This window comes from Erithacus rubecula (genome assembly GCF_903797595.1).
Source record: "Erithacus rubecula genome assembly, contig: scaffold_151_arrow_ctg1, whole genome shotgun sequence".
Lineage (NCBI taxonomy): Eukaryota > Metazoa > Chordata > Aves > Passeriformes > Muscicapidae > Erithacus > Erithacus rubecula.
This window is the reverse complement of record NW_027636150.1, coordinates 284,776-305,182: the sequence shown is the minus strand read 5'-3', so window position 1 is coordinate 305,182 and position 20,407 is coordinate 284,776. Positions and strand designations below refer to the sequence as shown.

General features: G+C 53.3%; 1 protein-coding gene and 1 long non-coding RNA gene across 2 annotated transcripts; both read left to right on the top strand.

Annotated features, from left to right (window-relative positions):
- Window positions 1-6,044: 6,044 nt before the first annotated feature.
- On the top strand, window positions 6,045-8,996 carry LOC306815549. The gene is made up of 3 exons (XR_013777417.1): window positions 6,045-6,112; window positions 8,617-8,843; window positions 8,928-8,996. It is a non-coding gene; the product is annotated as an uncharacterized lncRNA (long non-coding RNA).
- A 6,490-nt stretch (window positions 8,997-15,486) lies between these two features.
- On the top strand, window positions 15,487-20,407 carry LOC306815546 (maestro heat-like repeat-containing protein family member 7; the record flags this gene model as incomplete). The annotated part of the gene is made up of 15 exons (XM_079332123.1): window positions 15,487-15,604; window positions 15,734-15,798; window positions 15,907-16,056; window positions 16,240-16,388; window positions 16,708-16,855; window positions 17,084-17,271; window positions 17,369-17,506; window positions 17,773-17,887; window positions 18,061-18,198; window positions 18,418-18,594; window positions 18,726-18,881; window positions 19,026-19,127; window positions 19,487-19,589; window positions 19,858-19,914; window positions 20,208-20,407. The coding sequence occupies 15 exons, from the start codon at window positions 15,487-15,489 to the stop codon at window positions 20,405-20,407; spliced, it is 2,004 nt and encodes a 667-aa protein (XP_079188249.1).

Genomic DNA, 20,407 nt, shown 5'->3' with positions numbered 1-20,407 from the left:
GGGGGAATCATCCCTCTCCCCACTCCAGCATGTGCTCTCTAGGTTATACAGAGTGTATTAGAGCACTGGGGTGTTTTTGCAAGTCCAGAGAAATCAGTTGGGAATCCAAGTATCTGATGATTTAATTAGAGAAAAGTGGTCAATTGATGCAGCCATGGCTGGAGGGACCACCCAAAAATAGAGAAAAGATGAACAGACACCAGAACTAACCCAACTCAAACCCAAATCCACAGACCAGCCCCTGGGAACCTTAACGAATTCATATCAGGAGACAGAAAATCCACCAATATTTCGAGTAGCATAATTAAATCATAAACTAAATATTATCACTGTTATCACTATTATGATTAACTTTAATATTATTATTATTATTGTCATTATTATTACTATGTACTAATGAATTTATTATCAGACCTCAAAATAACAATCAATTGGCCACCTCCAGCTCCTGACCTACCTGCCAAGAAATCCATGGAAAAGAACAACAAGACATTTCACCATGGGATGGGATGGGATCAGATTATCAATTAAGCAAAGGAGGTGGAGTTTGTGGAAAATTAAATTAGTCTAACTGCTGTTTGCAAATAGAAGAAACTAAAATGGGGCAAAACAGATAATAAAGGAAACAAGAAAGTAGATCATGTACCAGTCCAAATGGGGAAAGGATGGCAATGGGACACATGTTCGTGGTTCCCTGGCAGACCATGGGTTAAACGAATGCTGTTCCTCCCCTGATGTGCTGCAGCAACTCTCATCTTTTTCCCATGCCCGACACCTTGCTGAGTGCAGCTCATTCAGCAGCTGAGCAAGGGGATGCAGGTGGCAGCCAGGCCTGATCCAGAAACGGCTACAGAAGGACAGGGAGGGAGGGCACTGAGAATAATCCCAAAACCAAGGAGGGACCAGGAGAAAAAACAGAGTCAATAAGTTAAACTTTATTTTCTGAAAAGATGTATTGTATTGTATTGTTAGAAAAGTCTTCTGTGCTGCAGGGGGGGTAGGTTACCAAAGAGACTAGTGAAAAGGAGGCAAAGGCCAGGGATAAATGAACTGGCAGATATTACCTGGGAGGCTTACATTTGCCAGCCCTTAAATGTATCTGTAAATTCAGAAAAGCCAAGTAATCCAGAGAACGGGAACTATGCCACATGTGGGGCAGGAAACACAGAACCCCTAGGGGTAAAATGTTTAAAAATACCAGAAACCCCAGAGACAGTACAAGAAAAGAAAAATAAAACAAAAGGCTGAGACCCACTAAAAATATTGCCTGTCCCGTTAGCATGGGGCTTCCCCAGCCCCGGAGTTTCCCCAGCCCCAGAACCGAACCTCTGGCGGCTCCTCCCAGCCTCAATCCGGCTGCCGCGGCTTTTCCGCCGGCTGCTCTGGCCGTGGCCCCGCTGCCCTGCTCGCCCGGGCTGCGCTGGCTCCCCGCCTGTGCCGGCACGGCCCCGCCGCTTCCCCTGCCCCATCCCCGAGCCCACCCGGCGCCAGGGGCCGCGGGTGCCCATCCCTGCACTCAGCTAACAAAAAGCTCTTTGGCGGCTCCGGCACCGGCCCTGCCCCGACACCTCTGCTTTGGGGGATCAAATCTCCATCTCTCCCTAAACATTCCTGTTTTACACATGAGGACAGGGAGTGAAGGCTTAACACAGTCGAGGTACCAAGAGCAAGCTAAGAATGCCTGTTTCTGCTGTGAAAATAAAAAAGTGTTAAGATTCATAGTAAATAAAAGGATAAAAAACTTATATTACAAAAAGATGTAAGGTGTATAATAACAATGGCAAGAAAGAAAAAGAGTTTAAAGTTCCTATCATTAAAAGTGTATCAATTAAGAATGAAACAAAAGTGTAAAAAAGAAATGTCTTGCTGGTTCCTAAAATCAATAATAACGTATCGAGTTTCATTAATAGTAGCAGACCACCTGACTCACTAAGTGAAAAATGTGGAGTGTGTACAAGCCAGGAAGAAGAATAATAGTGTAGTGCCTACTGCCATTGTACACAAGGTAGTAAAAAGTATAAATGCTAGATGTGAAATTATGTGTGCAAATAGTTAAAGAGCTGGGATCAAACTTCTAGAAAATAATTCTTTACAGTCTGTCAGTTCTAAGAAATACACTGTAATTTTGAGTGATGATCAAATGTGTGTGTATAGTTGTGTTTCTCAAATGCTGGAATCCTAACTGCCCAGCCAGCACCTGGAGTGTGCTGCACTTAGTAAATCATAAAAATCACAAGATAACAGAATGTGCTGGGTTGGAAGGGAGACATTAAAATAAAATCCCACTTGTGTCTCTGTACAGGACATCCCAACATTCCCACCACATGCTGAAGGAATTGTGCAAACTTCTTAAATTCTGTCAGGCTCGGTGCAGTGACCATTTCCCTAAGGAGCCTGCTCAGAGTCCAGCTACCCTCTGGGTAGAAAACGTTTTCCTGATATCCAACCTGACCTCTCCTGAGGTTTGAACCTCTTGCAGCTTCATGACTAAAAACAGTCCTGGCTTTTGTGTAAGGTTTGCAATGATTTGCTAAATCTTCTGTGAGTGCAACACCACAGATAAAAGTCAATAAATGTGCTGTGCCCTGTGTTTTAAGGACACCCTCCAACCTAATTCTCTGATTCCTTCAAGTGTTTTAATGTTTACAGGGGAGTGTGTGTAGAGCACAGGAGCATCTAGTGCTCTGTAAGCACATCAGACTGATGTGGCTTATCCTGAAAACCAAATTAATGCAATAAAAAGACAATGCTGAAGCAAAAGCTAGCAGCAGCTGCCCCAAGTGAGGCTGCATAGAATAAACCATTATAAGTAGAATTTAAGAAACAGCAGTTAAAACTACCAAAAGATCTCTGAAGTGTCTTGCTCCTGGCAGTGTGCAAGAACATAAGAAACAGGAGATGTTGCATTAGCATGACACACCTGCTACATAAACTGTGATGGCTAATTTAAAAGCAACTCACTTCAGCAGCTTTTGTACATGAATTAAAATTCTAAACAATTAGGGCTGTTAAATTCTCAACTTTAGTCTTGTTTTATGTGCATTTATTTACTATCTCAAATGTCTTTAGCCTCAGTGCTTGGGCAGCCTGCCTGTTTTGTGTACAAACAAAAACACCAGCAGCTGACTTTGAGCTTTTGCTCAGGAAAAAGCTTTGAGCTTTTGCTGAGGAAAAATCCTTCCACTTCAAACAAGAAGATCAGGACTGTTTCACTCAGATAGTTCTCCTGTTCTGGCCTTAACCTGTGACTTATATAATACCTTTGCTTTGTAAATGGCAATTTCTAGTGCCTGTCAATTGGAAAATACCTAAGAAAAAGCAAAAATCTACAGTTGAGAAGTGTCAAAGATAATTTGCCTGAAAATTAGCAAAAAGTGTATCCATATTGTACTGAGTTGTGGTGATGTCATTCCAATGGTGGGTATCTCCCATTGGTGTTATGTGTCCAATGTAAAAGAAATTAACATAAGGAAAGTGTTAAGGTACTTAATACCCTATCAGCACAAAGAAAAAAAAAAAGAAAAGACACAATAGAAAAAATAATCAAAACTGATGATCATAACTGGTAGGAGTTATTTGAGAATGGAAGGAAAGGAAAGAAGAAAGCCAAAGCAGAGGTACTGGCACAAGAGTGCTGGAAAGGGTTGCATATACCGTGCTGTTACTGCTGTGCCTCCTACTGGAATGTTAAAGCTCAAGGCTGGGACAAAATTAAGAAATGATACCAAAAGAGAGAGACAAAGTGGGAGACCCCAGGACACACTCCCTGCAGCCCAGAAGATTAAACAAACCTTGGCTACCAATAGAAACCCCACAGGCCTTGAGGGAGGCAGAGGGATGAAAACAGTCATGGGACTCATCCTATTGCTAATTATGACAAAAGGAAATAGTGCTGATGCTTGTTCCAAGTGTTACCAGACAATTGGGTATGGCAGACACACAGTATCCACCCTTGCCTTCCACACACACACCAATTCAGCCTGCTATAATAAGCACAACTCAGAAACCTCCATTATCATGGGAAAAAGTTACTGGGGAGCCCCAATTTGGGAAAAGGAGGGTGGGCTCCATCAGCATAGCAAAGTTGCCCAGTAGGAGAAGCACACCTCTGCTTCACAAAAGAAGGTATGTGAGGATATGCAGATCAGGGAGGAGTGCAAGATCACTACAAGGAAGAATTGATAAAGAATATAACTAAAGTGTTCAAGGGAACAAGGACAAACCATAAGGGAAGTTTTAACTTGTACGAGAAATTGAAACAACAACTCAGCAAACGGAACTTATCCACCTCAGGAAAGAATTTATTTGTGGAATTCATGAAAGAAATTTCTACTGAATTACTTACTGATATTACCACTGAACTGATTTAACTCACTGCTGGATCTGTGGAGGAACACAAATGACTGAACAGTGGCCATGGAGGGGGGAGGGATTAGACCCAGAGCAGTTATTGGAATCAAATGGAAATATCGAGGGGAGTCAATAGACCTGAAGGGTGAGTTCTAAACCATGAGGAAACAGGAGAAGTGTGTATAACACATCAGGGAACTAACTTAACCAATATGTGGGGCACACCCCCTCTATGACTATCCTCATTACAAATACAAGCAGTCAGTCTTGGTGGCCCAAAGCTCCAAAAGGATATTGGGGAAAGTTAAGTAAAGGTAAGTGTAGAAAGAACAATTTTACAGGACTAGGCTGGTATAATAAGAATAGAGCCAACCCATATGAAGAAGTAAAAAGTGTAAGAATCTATTGGTAACAACCTAAATCAGTTACACTAAGCTGGAAAGCCCAAACAGAATATTTGGGATCTGCAGGAAAAGGGTTTATAATACCCTACCAGAAAGATGGAGAGGGACATGTACTCCAGGGATTATCCAGCCTGTGTTTTTCACATTACCAAAAGAAAAAGGGAATAGAGTGTTAAGAGTTCCCTTGTATAAATCTTTGTATCAAAACAAAAGCAGCCCTGCCACAGGGGGAACACATATTCAAAGGATAATGAATGGCCCCCAGGATGAATTATTGAGTACTATGGACCAGACCTGGGTTCAAGATGGGAGCTGGGGCTATCCACTCCAATTTATCTGCTAAATAGAATTATCAGACTACAAGCTGTAATAGAAATTACTGCCAATTGAACAGTCTGGAATTCATAGCTAAACAACTTACTCAAACTAGAGCAGCAGTACATCAAAATCAACTAGCCCCAGACTATCTATTAGCTGAAGAAGGAGAATTGTGTACGAAGTTCAGTAATTCTGAATGCTGCTCAGAAATTGATAATAATGGTGAAGTAATTACTAAAATTGCAGAAGAAATAAAACGAACAGCCCATGTACCTGTACAAACCTGGAACTCGATGCTTAATAATAATAATTAGTGGAATAATCTATTAGGGAGAGTGCAGTGAGTCTGCTGCGCTCGCTGCGATTGGCTGATTCTGCCGTCACTCCTCATTCTCGCGCGCTGCGATTGGACAGGGCGGGGACAAGCCCGGCCCCGGTGCCGCCCCCACGGCGATCGTGCCGCAGCAAAGGCGCCATTGCCGGAGCGCCTGTGCGGGCCCGGGAGCGGCAGCGACCGCAGCGCGGTGAGTCGCTGCTCCGGCACCGGCTCCTGCCGAGCTCACAGAGAGAAGGAGACCGCGGGCAGCCGCTGCATCAGCGCCCTCAGCCCAGGGGAAACACGGGCCGGGCATGGCACAAGGAACCAGCCAGAGCCCCCTGCCGCCCCCTCCGCCCGCAGTGAGCCCCGAGCCCCCGCAGAACCGAGCGCGGCTCCCACCTGCGCTGGGGCCGCCTTCGAGCTCTGCCGCCACCTCGCCGGGCTGTGGCCGCTCCCAGCCCGCACAGAAGCTCCAAAAATGGCGCCTTTGGCCTCGGGGCCGGGCTTGTCCCCGCTCTGCCCAATCAGCGCGCGAGAATGAGAAGTGACGGCAGAATCAGCCAATGGTAGCGAGGGGCGGGCTCTGCACACGTCACAGGCTTCCCTCCCTTTCCCCTCACTCCGCCATTTCTCTCCTCGCCTGAGGAGCGGCTCCGCGCTGCGCCCGGCCCGGGCATCGGGCCAAGGAGCCGCTGCTGCCCTGAACCGCCAGGAGCTCGGGGTGAGCGGGAGCTGAGGGCGGTGGGAGCTGGGGGTGAGCTCGGGATGGAGCCGGGACCCACCTGGAGCCTTTGCAGGAGCCCGAGGTGGGCAAGGAATGGTTGAGAGAGGCCCCAAGGGTGTGCGGGAAAATTCACGTTGCCTGAGTTTTGTGTGCACAAAGGAGACAGAGGAGTTCTGTAAAAGTGACTTTATTGATGGGCAAAGGGAGAGTCTGTGGGCATTTGCCATGCGGTCTCTAAAAATGCCGCCTCCTTTTTATCCTCATTTTCCCGGCCCCATCTCCCTCTCCCTTTCCCCACTGGCTGAGGCACTTGGAAGGTTCAGATTTCCCGATCCCCCTGTTGCATGTCCCTCTTGATATGCACCCCTTATTTAGTATAACATCCGATTTTCACGGCTCTGTTAAGTGTTTCTCTTTGTCGAAGATCAGGAATTGAGCAGGATTTTGGCTGAGCAGCAGTCTGTGTCAATTAGTAACATTTTCTGAATGTGAATATTTCTTCCATTGTTTTCTCATGTACAAATCCCTGGTCATATTTCCAGGCATATTCACTCTTTGACTCTGTTTCCTCTTTGTTTTTGGGATTATTCTCAGTGCCCTCCCTCCCTGTCCTTTTGCAGCCGTTTCTGGATCAGGCCTGGCTGCCACCTGCATCCCCTTGCTCAGCTGCTGAATGAGCTGCACTCAGCAAGGTGTCGGGCACGGGAAAAAGATGAGAGTTGCTGCAGCACATCAGGGGAGGAACAGCATTCGTTTAACCCATGGTCTGCCAGGGAACCACGAACACGTGTCCCATTGCCATCCTTTCCCCATTTGGACTGGTACATGATCTACTTTCTTGTTTCCTGTGTTATCTGTTTTACCCCTGTTCAGTTTCATCTATTTGCAAACAGGAGTTTGAGTCATTGAATTTTCCACAAACTCCACCTCCTTCTGTTAAATGATAATCTGATCCCATCCCATCCCATGGTGAAATGTCTTGTTCTTCCTTTCTTTGGATGGCTTGGCAGGAAGGTCAGGAGCTGGAGGTGGCCAAGTGATTGCTAATTTGAGGACTGATAATATATTCATTAGTTCATAGTAATAATAATAATACCAGTAATAATAATAACACTAGTAATAATAAGCAACACTAATAATAGTATGAAAATTAATCATAAAAGTAATAACAGTGATAATATGTAGTTTTTAACTCTGTTATGCTACTTGAAATATTGGTGGATTTTCTGTCTCCTGATATGAATTTGTTGAGGTTCCCAGGGGCTGGTCTGTGGATTTGGGTTTCTTCTGGTGTCTGTTCATCTTTTTTCCAGTTTTGGTTGGTCCCTCCAGCCAGGGCTGCATCAATTGAACATTTTTCTCTAATTAAGTCATCAGATACTTGGATTCTCAACTGATTTCTCTGGACTTGCCAAAACACCCCAGTGCTCTAATACACTCTGTATAACCTAGAGCAGCACATGTTGGAGTGGGGAGAGGGAATGATTCTCACACTCTTTACTAAAGTTTTCACAATGTTCCCCATTTGCTGTTTCCCTTTGCAACTGAACCAATTTCTGTTGCAGTCAGATATCCTCACTATGGGCTCTGCCTTTAGCTGTGCAAATTCCATCTGTGCAGGCAGGCAGAGCTTGGGGTGAGAGCCAGAGGGAATCAGCCCAATTCCTCTCCCAGGCAAGAATATCCTAATACATTGTCCACACTTTGCCCCAGCAGTGTTAATGTGCATTTCTAACCTCTCCTGGCTGTCTGGAATCCCTGCTTCTCTTCCAGTGGAGCCATTGGATGACTCATATGTGCCCCTCCCACTATCTGCTATTTTTTTTCCACAGTGACAATATTGTATTAACATTTTATCTGTTAAAGTGTTACCTTTAAAGCTCTTCTGGTTTTGCAAAATCCATCCTTAAGGTGAACATTGAAAAAAACCATACCAAAATTTTGATATCACCAAGAGTCCCCCACATATATACACAAATAATCCCAATGCAAATGGTCAAACGCTGCATGTGGGAGAAAAAGGTGGGATTGTGCAGGACAATGAGGAAGAGTAGGAGGAAGAGGAATGTGAGGAAGAGTAGGGACACAGGAGGAGGAGGAGCAGAAACAGGAAGCAGCACAAGGTTCCAGCCCTCCCTGTGTCTGCAGCCTCTCCCCAGCCCCAGGAGCGTTGTCCCCATCACATGCAGCAGGTGACCAGAGAGAGGGATCCCTGATTATCACAGGGGTGAATCTTGATCTTTGTGAGCTTTACTGGGCTAAATGTTGCTGTGTTTTGGGGTTTTTTTAGCAGGGGCTGAATCTTTCTGTTTTGGATGGGGTTTTGGCCAAATCTTGCTGTTTGGTGGGATTTTCATCTGTGTTGTGATGTTTGGACTGAAGCTTGGTGTTTTGCAGGTTCTGACACAAACAGGACACCCAATGTTTGCCTGAGTTGCATTTGGGTAAGGGGGAAACCCCCCAGCCTAATGCCCTCTCCTCTTGTTTTTTCCCCAAACCAGGATTTTTTATTCCCAAACTGTGGGCAGATGGAGGAGGAGGGAAAGCCCCAGAGATCCCTCAGGAGGAGGGGCTGCAAACCCAGCCCAGGGAGCTGCGAGGAGGAAAGACCCTCCCTGAGCCGGGAAGGCGGCCGGAGATGCAGGCAGAGCTCAGAGCTGGTGGAGAAGCCTCATGGAGGGGAGAAGCCCCACAAGTGCTTGGAATGTGGGAAGGGTTTCAGCCACAGGTACATTCTGATCAAGCACCAGAGGATCCACACTGGGGAACGTCCCTACGAATGTGGGAAATGTGGGAAGGGATTCAGAGAGAGCTCCAAACTGATCCGGCACCAGATGATCCACACTGGGGAATATCCCTACAACTGTGGGGAATGTGGGAAGGGATTTAGAGACAGCTTCTACCTGCTCCAGCACCAGGTGGTCCACACTGGGGAATATCCCTACGAATGTGGGGAATGTGGGATGGGATTCAGAGACAGCTCCAGCCTGGCCCGGCACCACATGCTCCACAGTGGGGAGAAGCCCTACGAGTGTGGGAAATGTGGGAAGAGCTTCAGCTGTGGCTCCAGTCTGAGGCAGCACCAGGTGATCCACACTGGGGAGCAGCCCTACCCCTGCTTGGAATGTGGGAAGAGCTTCAGGCTGAGGTCAGACCTGAGAAAACACCAGCACAACCACACGGGAGAGAGGCCCTACGAGTGCCCTGTGTGTGGGAAGAGGTTTCCGAGAAGCTCCACTCTGATCAGACATGAGCAGATTCACACAGAGGAGAGGCCCTTCCGCTGCCCCGACTGCGGGAAGGGATTCAACTGCAACTCCATCCTGACTGTCCACCGGCGCATCCACACTGGGGAGAGGCCCTATGAGTGTCCTGAGTGTGGGAAGAGCTTCTCACAGAGCTCAGCCTTGACCCACCACCAACGAAGGCACCACTAAGGGAAGCCCTGTGAGTGCCCCGAGTGTGGGCAGAGCTTCGTGCTCTGCTCCAGTTCCTTCCCCCATGGGAGGATCGGTGTTGGATGATCCCCAGTGACCCCCATTGGGCAGAGCCCTGCTGATTCGTGGTCGTGATGATCCGTGTTGGGAAGACACCTGGCGAGGGTGGGGGGGGGTTCTGCATCATCCTGTCTCCCTGTGGGCACCTGGAGGAACACGGGGGCGGGACCATCCATCTGGATACAAACCAACATTGGGAATTCATTGGGGAGAGTGGATTTGTTGCCTTTCAACCCCAGAAAATGTTCTGCTTTCAGTCCTGTACTCTGGTGACATTCAGGAATACTGAATGGTGTTGGAGGTCTTTTCCAACTTAAGTGATCACACAATTGTGATTTCCTATTACTAAAGGGTGTCTTCTGAAGCAAAATGCTGATGGATTTGGGCAAAGACCTAGAGTTTGGAGACACTGGAACAGAAATCCATCCAGAAAAGTTTCTTCTCTGCCACCCAAGCACTTGGATCATCAGCTGGCATGGACAAGGAAATGCTTTTCTTCTGGACTTGATTTGCTTTTGAACTAATACATGGGTGGGGACATGGGGGGACAGAGACATGGCAGGACACAGACATGGAGAGTGACATGGGGACAAATGGACATGGAAGAGGATGTGGCCATTCGTGGGCACATGGGGGAGACATGGATGGAGATGTAAGGGACAATGACAGGGATGGGAACATGGTAGGGACATGGCCATGGGTGAGGACACAGTGGGACATGGCCAGTGACATGTGGGGATGTGGCCAAGGCCGGTGCCATGGGGGGGACTTGCAGGGGCTGTGGGGGATGCTGGGTTTGAGGGGGTTGAGGGTTCCTGGGAGGCACTTGGGGCTTGCTGAGGGTTTTGGGGACCCCAGGCCGAGCGGCTCCAGCTGCGCTGGGAGACCCTGGCAGAGGTTCTGGGGCAGCTGCTCAAGGACCCCCTGCCCTGGAGCCCCAGCCAGGCATTGGGCTCCTGGAAGGGAATGAAGGTCCTTGTCCCCAGGAGGGAAATGCCAGCACTCCCAGGGGGCGGTGGTAGCTGAGAGGCCCCAAGAGGGAGGGGAAAGCCAGACAGAGCTGTCCCCTTCCAAAACTGCAACCCAAAAACTCACAAATCTCAGGAATTCTTCCCAGGAAAAAGCAGCAGTGAGGTGCCTGAATTGTGAGATAACGAGTATGGGACCTCCAGAGTAAGGAGGAGGGGCATGGAACCCCCAAAACCAAGCATGTGGAATGGGGGTGGTGGATTGGGGTGCAGTGGGGAAGATATGGAAGAGCATGGGAAAAGAGAAGCTGGGAACCCCAGAAAGTGGGGCAGGGGGCTGGTACTCCTAAATTGTACTGGTAGGGGTCCCACTCTTCCTGCTTTCTAGTACTGCATCCACTTCCTATTCTTTATGGCCCTTCTGCTCCTTCCTTGGCCCTCCTCCATCCCTTCTCCTGCTCCCCCTGGGCCCAGCGCCCACCCTTGGCTCCCCCTATTTTCCCAACAAGTTGCATCTTGTGGGAGGAGCTGGGATGGAGCCAGGGCAGGTTGGGCTGGGGCAGTGCTGTGCTCTTGGCCCAGTCTGGGCACCCCCCATGCACCCCCAAATTGCCCTGGCATCTTAGAGGATTTCCAGCACCTTTGGGATTGGCCCGGTGCCGTGTTGGGGTTCAGGTTCCTCCCAAGCCCCCCAGAGCAGGGTGAGAAAGGGGGGACATGACCTTTCCTGGGGGTCCCCATTCCCAATCCATGCCAGGGCCTGTTCTGCCCCCCTCCAATCTTGGCTCCCCTCATGGGGTCTCTCCTGCTCCTTCCCTGCTGGCCCCCAATAAACAGGACCAAGCAAACTGGGAAGCTTTCTTGGGAATACTGGGAGCAGCTCTTTGGAGGCAGAGTGACACCAGGCTGGGGGTCCCCGGGGGGAGCACACACGTTCACCTGAGTCCTGCTGGTCCCCAGGCAGGTGAGCTCCCAGTACCACCAGTACGGCCCCAGCTCCCCCAACACGCCCCATGCCCAGCGCCGGGCGGTGCCACCAGCCCCAAAGCAGCTGTGCTGTGCCATGGGGGGGTCCCCACTGCCCCAACCCCTGCAGCACTGGGAGCACCAGTCCAGACCAGTTTGATGTGTGGGCGGGTGATATCAGAACCCATGGAAGTGCGTCCACTACAAGCCTCTTGGAATCCCTGAAATTGGCAGAAAGCATCAGGATTCTCCCTAAAAAGGGGTCACTTCCACCCAAAAACTAACTGGGAAATCTCCGAAGCCCCCCCCCAAATTTATAACCCCTTAAAACTGGCAGAAAGCAGCAGGATCTTCCCTAATAAGGGCTCCCAATGTCCTTCCCTGTGGGGCCTCACTCCAATGTCAGAGCCTGTTAGACTGTGTTAAATGGAAGGTTCTCTGACTCCCTCAGAGAGAGAGAAGAATGCAGGGATTGAATTAAACCCTTTAAAGTAATTAAGATATGTTAAGCCACATACATGAAGTACTAGTCTAAGTTTTAGTTTGAAGTAAGTTGGAATATTATTAAGTTACATAGATATGAAGTAGGTGTTTTAGTTTTCAGTGAGAATATACTATAAGTGCCTTAAGAGAGTTAAAAGCCCTAAAATCTAGTTAATAGTTCAGAAACTTAGCCCCAGAGTGTCCTGGGTTACAATGTGAAGATGTGCCCAAAAGTATGTGTTCTATCACGAGCTTCATGAACTGTGGAAACCAAATGGGGCAGAGTTCCTTATCTCCGTGGGAGATATCCTCTGCTAATGGGCCCTCTGCAGAAAACCTGATGAGCTCTTCATCCCAGTGTGTGGCTGTCTCATGCCAGGTGCCATCCCAGCCATCCTCCCTCTCCCAAACACAGCCCTGTTCTTGGCGGGGCAGAGCTGCTGCCGGGGGAATCGGTGTGTGCAGGGGATCCTTTATTCCCCTTGAGCAGCTCCAAGCTCCTGAGGGCAAAGTCCTGGTTTCTAGGGCTGTGCCCCTCCCCAGATTTGTCGTGTTTAATACCCAAGTGCAGCAAGCCCGAGCCCTGTGGCAGCAGCTGGTGCCTGGACAGCCCCAGGAGCTGCGCTAATGCCCAGCACTGCCCAGGAGGGACTGATGGGAGGGGAGTTCATAAGAATCCTCGTGGCCCTCAGGGGCCCACACAAGAAGTGTTTAATGTGCCTGGGATGGATTTTCAGGAGTTTCTGTGTAGGAGAGTAGATTGTGAGAAATTAGGAATGGGGCTGCGGCTGAGCCTCATCCCTGTGGGTTCTTTCTTCTCTCTGGTCCCTCTGGGCTTGCTCTGGACCAGGGGAGAATGTGGAACCCACATGGACAAAGGTAAAAGACAAAGGAGGCTCCTTTTCCCTGGACATTGTCCAGCAGTTTATTCCCAATCAGATTCCAAGGGAAGAGAGAGAGGCAGAACAAAGTATGGTGGGGAATTTTAAACCCAGCCAGAGGGGAGGGGAGAAACCGAACCATAACCAATGAGATCCTGCCAGCGGAGAGGGGCGAAGGGAGGGCTGAATCAACTCCACAGACCTGGGGGAGTACAGAACAAATCATTCAGTACAATGTACAAACCACAACTGTTGCATCTGGTGTTGCTTGGAGTGAAAGCAAGTAAAAGAGCGGGAAGGGCCTTTGCAGGGGTTTTACAGAGATGTTTTATTTCAGCCTGCGTGTGCATGGTCCAGGGTTCAGGGAGCAAAGGCTTGGTACTTTGTGAGAGTCAAGATTAAATACATGGGATGATCAGGGCGGGTAGAACATCAGAGACCAATTACTAGGGGACATGGGGGTGTTACAAGGGAGGGGTTAGGGCATGGGGGCCAACAGAGAAACAGGGCCGGGATGGACACCACTGAAGGCCCAGGCACGGTTTGCTAGGCCTTTTTCAGGATCTGAGCTCTTTTTCTCAGGCTGGGCAACTTTTTCCCAGGCTGAGACAGTTTCTCAGCTCCAGCCTGAGCCTTTCCCAGGATGATAACTTTCTGGTAAACAGAAAGGAATTAATAAACAGAGATTAGCACCTGATGTTGACTGAGAAACAGTTCTCGTGCTACATGACAGGCGATGTTTTCTCCTATTGTCCAATGGACTGCTGTCCTGTTCGAGACTTGCGAACCACACTAAATATGGTTTGGTTTTTCAATAAAATGCTTCTTTAGCCTCATACGCTCAAGAAGTCCTTGTCCTTATTATACACGACTCTCAGCGTACTGCGACAGGCGGGAGTGACCGAAAGGCTGACAGACAGGGAGAGGGGACGAGGCTGACCCAGGGAGCAGAACAGGAGTTGCTTTCTCTACCTGGGAATGCCTTCAGTCTCCACAACTCCCCTTTTCTTTATTAATTAAGAAGACTTCTTTTAAGGATTTTAAAATCAAATGGTTGAGGTAACTAAATGTCCTGGCTTGAAAGGACAGGTGTCTGCCAGTAAAGGCAGCAGTTTCCCTTTGAAATAGAGACTTTAGTTCCACTCCCCCCAAGTATTATAATTGTTTGAATCAAGGACTCTGAGGAAGAGATAAGGGAGTAGGAATAACAGCTCTTTTACTAATATATCTAACCATTCAAGCAGAAAACAACAGCAGTTGTTAAAATTGTTAACAGAACAGAAGAGATAACTCGGTTTCAGTCCCTTCTTTAGATGCAAGCACGCTGTCTCTGTGCTTGGTCCCAGTCCTGCAGCTGGAACAAAGCCCAGAGCTGCAGAGGGCAGGTGGGAGGGGGCGGCAGCGGCCACGCCAGTTTCGGGTGGGAACGGGCTGGAGCGGCGGCTCCTCACTCACCGTTTGTGTCCAGGTGATCAGCTGTGTCCGCAGAGGCAGGAGGCTGGAACGGGGCAGATGCAGGGCAGGTGATCACAGAGGGTCTGGCTCTCCTGTGTTCCACAGCAGGGGCTGCAGACAGGGCAAAAATCATTCCAGGAATGAGCAACCGCTTCTGCCTTCTGACAAAGACCAGGTGTTGCCACCAATTGCTCCAGGTGCTCCTGCCAACAGGCACCTGCAGAAAGGAGCACGGGCACCAATGCACGTGGGCTTGGGCTGTCCTCTGGCACAGAAGTGTCCTGAGGGCACAGCTCTCTGTGGCAGGAGCAGGCACCAGCACTGGCACGGCTCGGGGGAGCCAGGTCTCCTTTGGCAGGGACTCTGCCACACCTGCTGATTCCAGTGCTGCCCAGGCCCCAGGGCTCAGAGCAGCATTGGCGCCCTGGGCCACACGTCCCGTGTCCGTGTCACAGCCCTGCGTGTGTGACGGCCACCCAGCACCGGGTCATGTCCCACAGAGGCCCTGGCAGCTCCTGTGGAAGCACGGGTGCCCTTCCTGCTGCAGCTGCATCGGCAACCGTGGGGGCTCCTTCTGCTGCCCTGAGCAGGCAGAGCAGAGGAACATCTGCTTGTTGTTTGAGCCGCTCCTGAAGTTCCTCTTGGGCTGTCCTTGACACTCGGGGAACGTCTTCCTTGCAATTGGGGCAGTTTGGGGGGGGGGGGGTGGGGGTGTCCCCAGGGCACGTGAGGGTGTGTCCTAGGGCTCTTTGTGACACACTGCACCGAGGTCACCGTGGGATGGAACAGAGCACACTGCACAAGGGTGACCCTTTGTGACACGTGGTGACATAGGTGCTGGCGGCGACACGGCCACACCACAGTGCTCAGTGCACGCGTCGGGACAGGACGGAGAGAGCGCTGCTGTGAGGAGCCCCCGCACAGCCAGCTCGTTCCCTGCTGACCCGGAGCTTTCCCAAAGCCTTACTGTGCAGGTGACCTCGAGGACAGACTGCAGGACTTACTGTCCTTCAGCCTTCCTAAGGCTTCTCTGTTGCAGCTGGGCCTTCAAGGCACAACTGCAGCACTTGATCTTGGAGTTTTTTCAAGGCATCTCTCCTGCAAGCCTTGCAAACAGAGACATGGAGCAGACACCCCCCAGGGTGCCCAAGCTGGCCTGGGTGAAGGAGGAGGAGGAGGCTGCAGCTGCCTCAGCGCAGCAGCCTGGAGAGCTGCAGCAGCTCCAGCTGCTGCAGGAGGGTGAGTGCCAGAGCTGGGCCACAGGGCTGGTGCATGCCGGGCTGTCCCTGCCTGGGAACGCAGGGCTGGGCTCTGCTCTCCGGCCTCTCCCGCAGCCCCTCAGCCCTGGCTGCGCTCGCTCTGTGCCAGGTGCAGCCATGGACCGCACACAAGAGCAGCACCCTGCCCGTGGCCGCTTCCGCAGAGCAGCGCAGGTACTGCAGCCATCCCCACCTGGGCTGGGCCTGCTGCCACTGCTCAGCCCAGCACCGTGCTTGGAACACTCCATGGATTCTCCCTCTCTTCCTGCCCTTCTCCTGCAGATGGTCTGTGAATTCATCACGTCCATTTGGCGGGAAGAGACCGCCGGTGTGGGCACTGGGCCTTCGGCAAACTTGCACCTCTTCGGTGCTGAGACCAGCGCTGCCATGCTGGATTTGCTTGTGGAGAAGGGTGTCTCCAATCCAATGCAAGTAAGCAGCCTGTGGCCAAGGCTTGATCACCCCAGGAATTGTGTGGCGCCTCAGGCTGGCTCTGCTGGGTTCCCTCAGCCTCTGAGGCCCAGCCCAATGTGGTGGGAAGGGCAGCACTTCTCAGGGGAAGCTGGGCAAGTTGCTGCTCTGGCAGGTCTCCAGGTCTCCCCGTGCCTTCTGCAGGTGCCCGCCATGGTGAGATACATCCACAAGTGGCTCACGGCCAATGAGTCTGCTGGGCACAGGCTGGACAGGAGCCTGCTGGAGCTGACCAAGAAATACCCCTACGATGTGCTGATGACTCTCCTGCGCTGGGCCCCGTCGGGTGACAGGTACCTTGGGCAGCCCCACCTGCCTTGAGGCCTTAGGGTTCATCCCCCGTTACCCTGCAGAGCCTGTCCCTGCTGAGTGCCACACAGGCGCACAGCTGCAGGCCCCTGCGGCCCCTCCGTTTGCCGTGCTGCCATGTCAGCCCCTGAGCGTGCTGCCACGCTCCCTCCCTCGCGGGGCTGCACCCCCGTGGGCTGGCTGGGCGCCGCCGGCCGGGGCCAGTGGGCAGAGGCAGGGCTGAGGGCCGGCGCGGGCCCCTGCAGCAGCCCAGGCCACGGTGCTGTGGCCCGGACCCCCTGACACAGAGCCCTGACCCCACAGAGCTGCTGCGGCCATGTGGGGGCTGATCCTGACCTCCACTGGCACCGCGGAGCCGGCGCTGCTCATCCTCCTCAGTCTGCTGAGGGCCTGGCCAGTGGACAATGCCTACACCTCCGATGGGGACAAAACAGGCGTCTTTGCTCTGGCTGTGAGTTCCTGCAACTGACCTCTGCTTGCCCCTAGGCCACCTCTGGAGCAGCCAGCTCTCTGTCCTCCCCACAGCTGCATCTCCCTGCCTCAGGCACTGCGCTGAACCTGGGGCACCAGGCCGGCTGCTCCCACGGTGTCTCCCCCGGCCTCTCCCTCGCACGCTCAGGCCCTGCCACATGGATGTCTTGGCACCTACTCTTGTCTCTGGGTGCTTCATTTTTTCCAGGCAACCGTGACACTGTGGAATGTCTTCAACTTGACCTGGTGCCCACCCATAGTGTTGGAGTATTTCCCCCATCTCTTGCTGCATCTGCTCTTCCAAGCTTACATCAGCACGCTGTATACACCAGAGGAGGTTGATACCTTCTGGAAGGGATGCCAGAAGCAACTCGGCCTTGCCACCAACCCCCAAAGGTGCTCCATCCCAGTCCTGCCAGTCTCCCCATCCCTCCCATGCCCCCAAGGGGGAGGCAGGGCTGCCAGCGTGACCTGGGCATTGCTGTGCACACAGGTTTGCAGTGCAGACCCTGAAGGTCCTGCTCTACCAAGTCCAGTGTGAGCCTGTGGTGTTGGCCATGGAACGCAAGAACGGCTGGGACACGCTGCTGCGTGCTGACACCCACCACTATGCCATGCGTCTGCTGGCCAGGTGAGACCCCCTTCTCCAGGCTGCTGCTGCTGCCATTTGTGCCCAGGGTGCCCCACACAGTTCCCGTGCGCATGGGTGAGAGGGCCTTGTCACAAAGAGAATGAAGAGCAGACTGGAAAAGGCTGGGAGAGGAGGGTGCCCGGGAACAGCCGCCTCCCAAAGTGCCCACGGGCTGCTCGGGAACAGACCAGGCCTCGGGCAGTCAGCCCTGGCACAGCTTTGCCCACCCGGCTCAGGGGCAATGGTGTCTTTTCCCCCCACACCAGGGAGATAAGCCAGGGCTGTGTCATCTGGTGTCCCAGCATCGTATCCTGCCTCTTGGAGCTACTGGGGCAAGGCATTTCAGACTGGGAACTGCCTGCCATGGCCTTCCTTGTGGAGGTGAGCCCCATGGCCAGCGCTGCCCTGCTGAGCTGACTCCCACCTCTCTGTCCTCTCACAGCCGCTGCCATCTGGCACCGTGCCCGTGCCCTGTGCTGCTGCCTTGGCCCAGCCCTGGGCAGCTCTGAGCTCCTGCCAGCTGGGCACCCCGGGCACTGCTTTGTGCCTTCCAGGTCCTGGAGTTCCTGTACTTGAGTCACTGGGGTGACAGCATCCTGGAGATCATGGCCAGGCACCTGCAAAGCGAGTCCAGGGAGATGCGTCGCCTGGCGCTCAGAGGCCTGGTGGTGCTCAGCAGGGACCCCTCAATGGTGAGAAGGAGGCAGTGACTGAAGCTGTGCTGGCAGCGTGGGGCTGGGAAATGCAATCCCTTGTGCTTAGCTGGGCTTTGGGAGCCGTGGCAGCTGCTCCCAGCTCTCCTGCGTTGCTGCCCAGCTGCCCGAGTGCTGCAGGACAGGCCTGCGGCCCCTGGGCTCCATGGCTGCAGCAGCAGCAGCAGGGTGGGATTGCCAGCCCTGTGTTCCATGCAGTACAAAAGAATGCAGAGCCTGACTGAAAGCCTTGCGGACCTGCTGCGGGACGCAGATGAAGGCATCGTTCAGATGACCGGCGTCGTGCTCAGCGCTCTGCTGCTGCACAGAGACCTGGCCATACCCAGCCCCACCGCCCTGCGGCTGGCTGCCGCGCTCTGGCCGCTCTTGGACAACGTAAGGCTCTGTGTCCCCAGCCACGGCCACTGGGTGCTGCCCCCAAGTGTGGTGTCCCATGGATTTCTGGGCCTGTGCACAGAGGGGCCTGGAGCAGCTGATGTGGAGGGCTTTTGCTTCCCTTCCAACAGGACAACCACCATGTGCAGCTGCTCTGCATTCGCCTCTTCCAAGAGGTGATGAGGTTGGTAGAGGCAAAGGGGAAAAAACGTTTCAAGATGCTCGTGAGCAAGAGCCTGCTCCCGCTCTTCTTCCACTGCCACAATGAGAACACGCGCGTGGCAGAGGTGAGGACTCCTGGGCGCTGCTGTCCCCACGCTCAGCTGTCTCCCTGCACCCTGGCACCTCGTGGGCCCCAGCCTCCTCCTGGCCTTGGCGCAGGGAGGCAGCTCCTGTGCCCTGGGCTGCCGTGCATCTCTGGCTCTCTGCAGGCCTCTCGGGAAACGCTGCTTGCTGCAGTCAGCTTCCTCAAGAGTAGGGATCTGGAACACCTGGTGATGACAGATCAGATGTGGAGGTTTGGCGAGTGCTTGGTAAGAACAGCCTGCAAGCCCCAGCCCCAGCCCCAGTCCCAGCCTGGAGAATCCCTTGCCCACGGTGCCCAGTCTGTGGGGCTGGCAGCTGTGGCCCCTGCCCAGTGCTGCACCCAGGGGCACCGGCCTGTGCCCCACACGCTGCTCCCTTCCCTGGGCTGTGCCCCACACGGGCTCTTCTCCAGACTCCCGTGGCCCCAAGGCAGGAGCTGGTGGAGCCCTGACCCAGCCGGGCTCTGCTGCAGGGCAGCACCGCACCTTGCCGGGCCCTCTGCCCCCCTCGGGGCTGTGCGGGCAGGGGATCCCGGGGCCAAGGGGCAGAGCCCGCCCCGACCCTTCCCTCCCGTCGCTCTCCGCAGCTGGCAGAGAACAGGGGCCGAGCGGCCGAGCACCTGCGGCAGGCCCTGCCCTTCCTGCAGAGCCCACAGGAGCCCCTGCGAGAGGCGGCCGTCAGGTTCATGGGTGAGCACAAGGCCGGCTCCCTCCCCGCCCCATTGCCGCAGCTCGGCCCCAGCCCCGGCAGCTGCTGCCATCCGGGCCGGGCCGTGCAGCCCCGCCTGCCCTCGGGGCTGCTGCCGCCCTGTGCCAGCCGTGCCCTTGGGCGGCAGGGTGCGCCCAGGGCCCGGCTGAGCCCTGCAGGGGAAGGAGGTGCTGCGGCCGCAGGGCTGCCAGCGCCGCTGTGGGGCAGCTGTGCCGCTGGGCAGAGCCGTGACGGGCTCTGTGTTCCCAGGGCTGGCCGGGCGCGTCCTGAAGGAGAAGCAGCGAGAGTTCCAGCTGATGTGCAGGGGTGAGTGAGGCCAGCGCGCTGGCAGCGGGGCTGGCGATGGCAGCTGCGTGCCCTGCCCGGGCTGCGGAGGGCTCTGCTCCCTGCGCGCACCAGGGGCGGCGTGGGCAGAGCACAGAGACCTTTCAGGGGCCTGTGCCAAGGAGATTCGGGCCAGCACCTTCCAGCTGCTCCTTGCTGCCTCCTGCTGCTTCCAGGCCGTGGCAAGAGCTGGGGGGCATGGACGGGTCAGGAGGGTCTCCCCAGGTCCCCGCAGATGCAGGCTCTGACTGTGCCTCTGTTTCTCTCTCTTCCAGCCCTTCAGGACATGGCAGATGACATCAGCCCTGCCATCTCATGCCTGGCACATCAAGCTCTGTACATAAGCATAGCTGCACAGAGCGTTCCCTCCTCCCGACTCCAGCGGATGCGAGATGGATTCCGCCGGCTCTGGAAGTCACGGCCTTCCCTGGGTGGCCGTGGCCGTCTCTGCTGCTGGAGTGCTGTGGAGGACTGA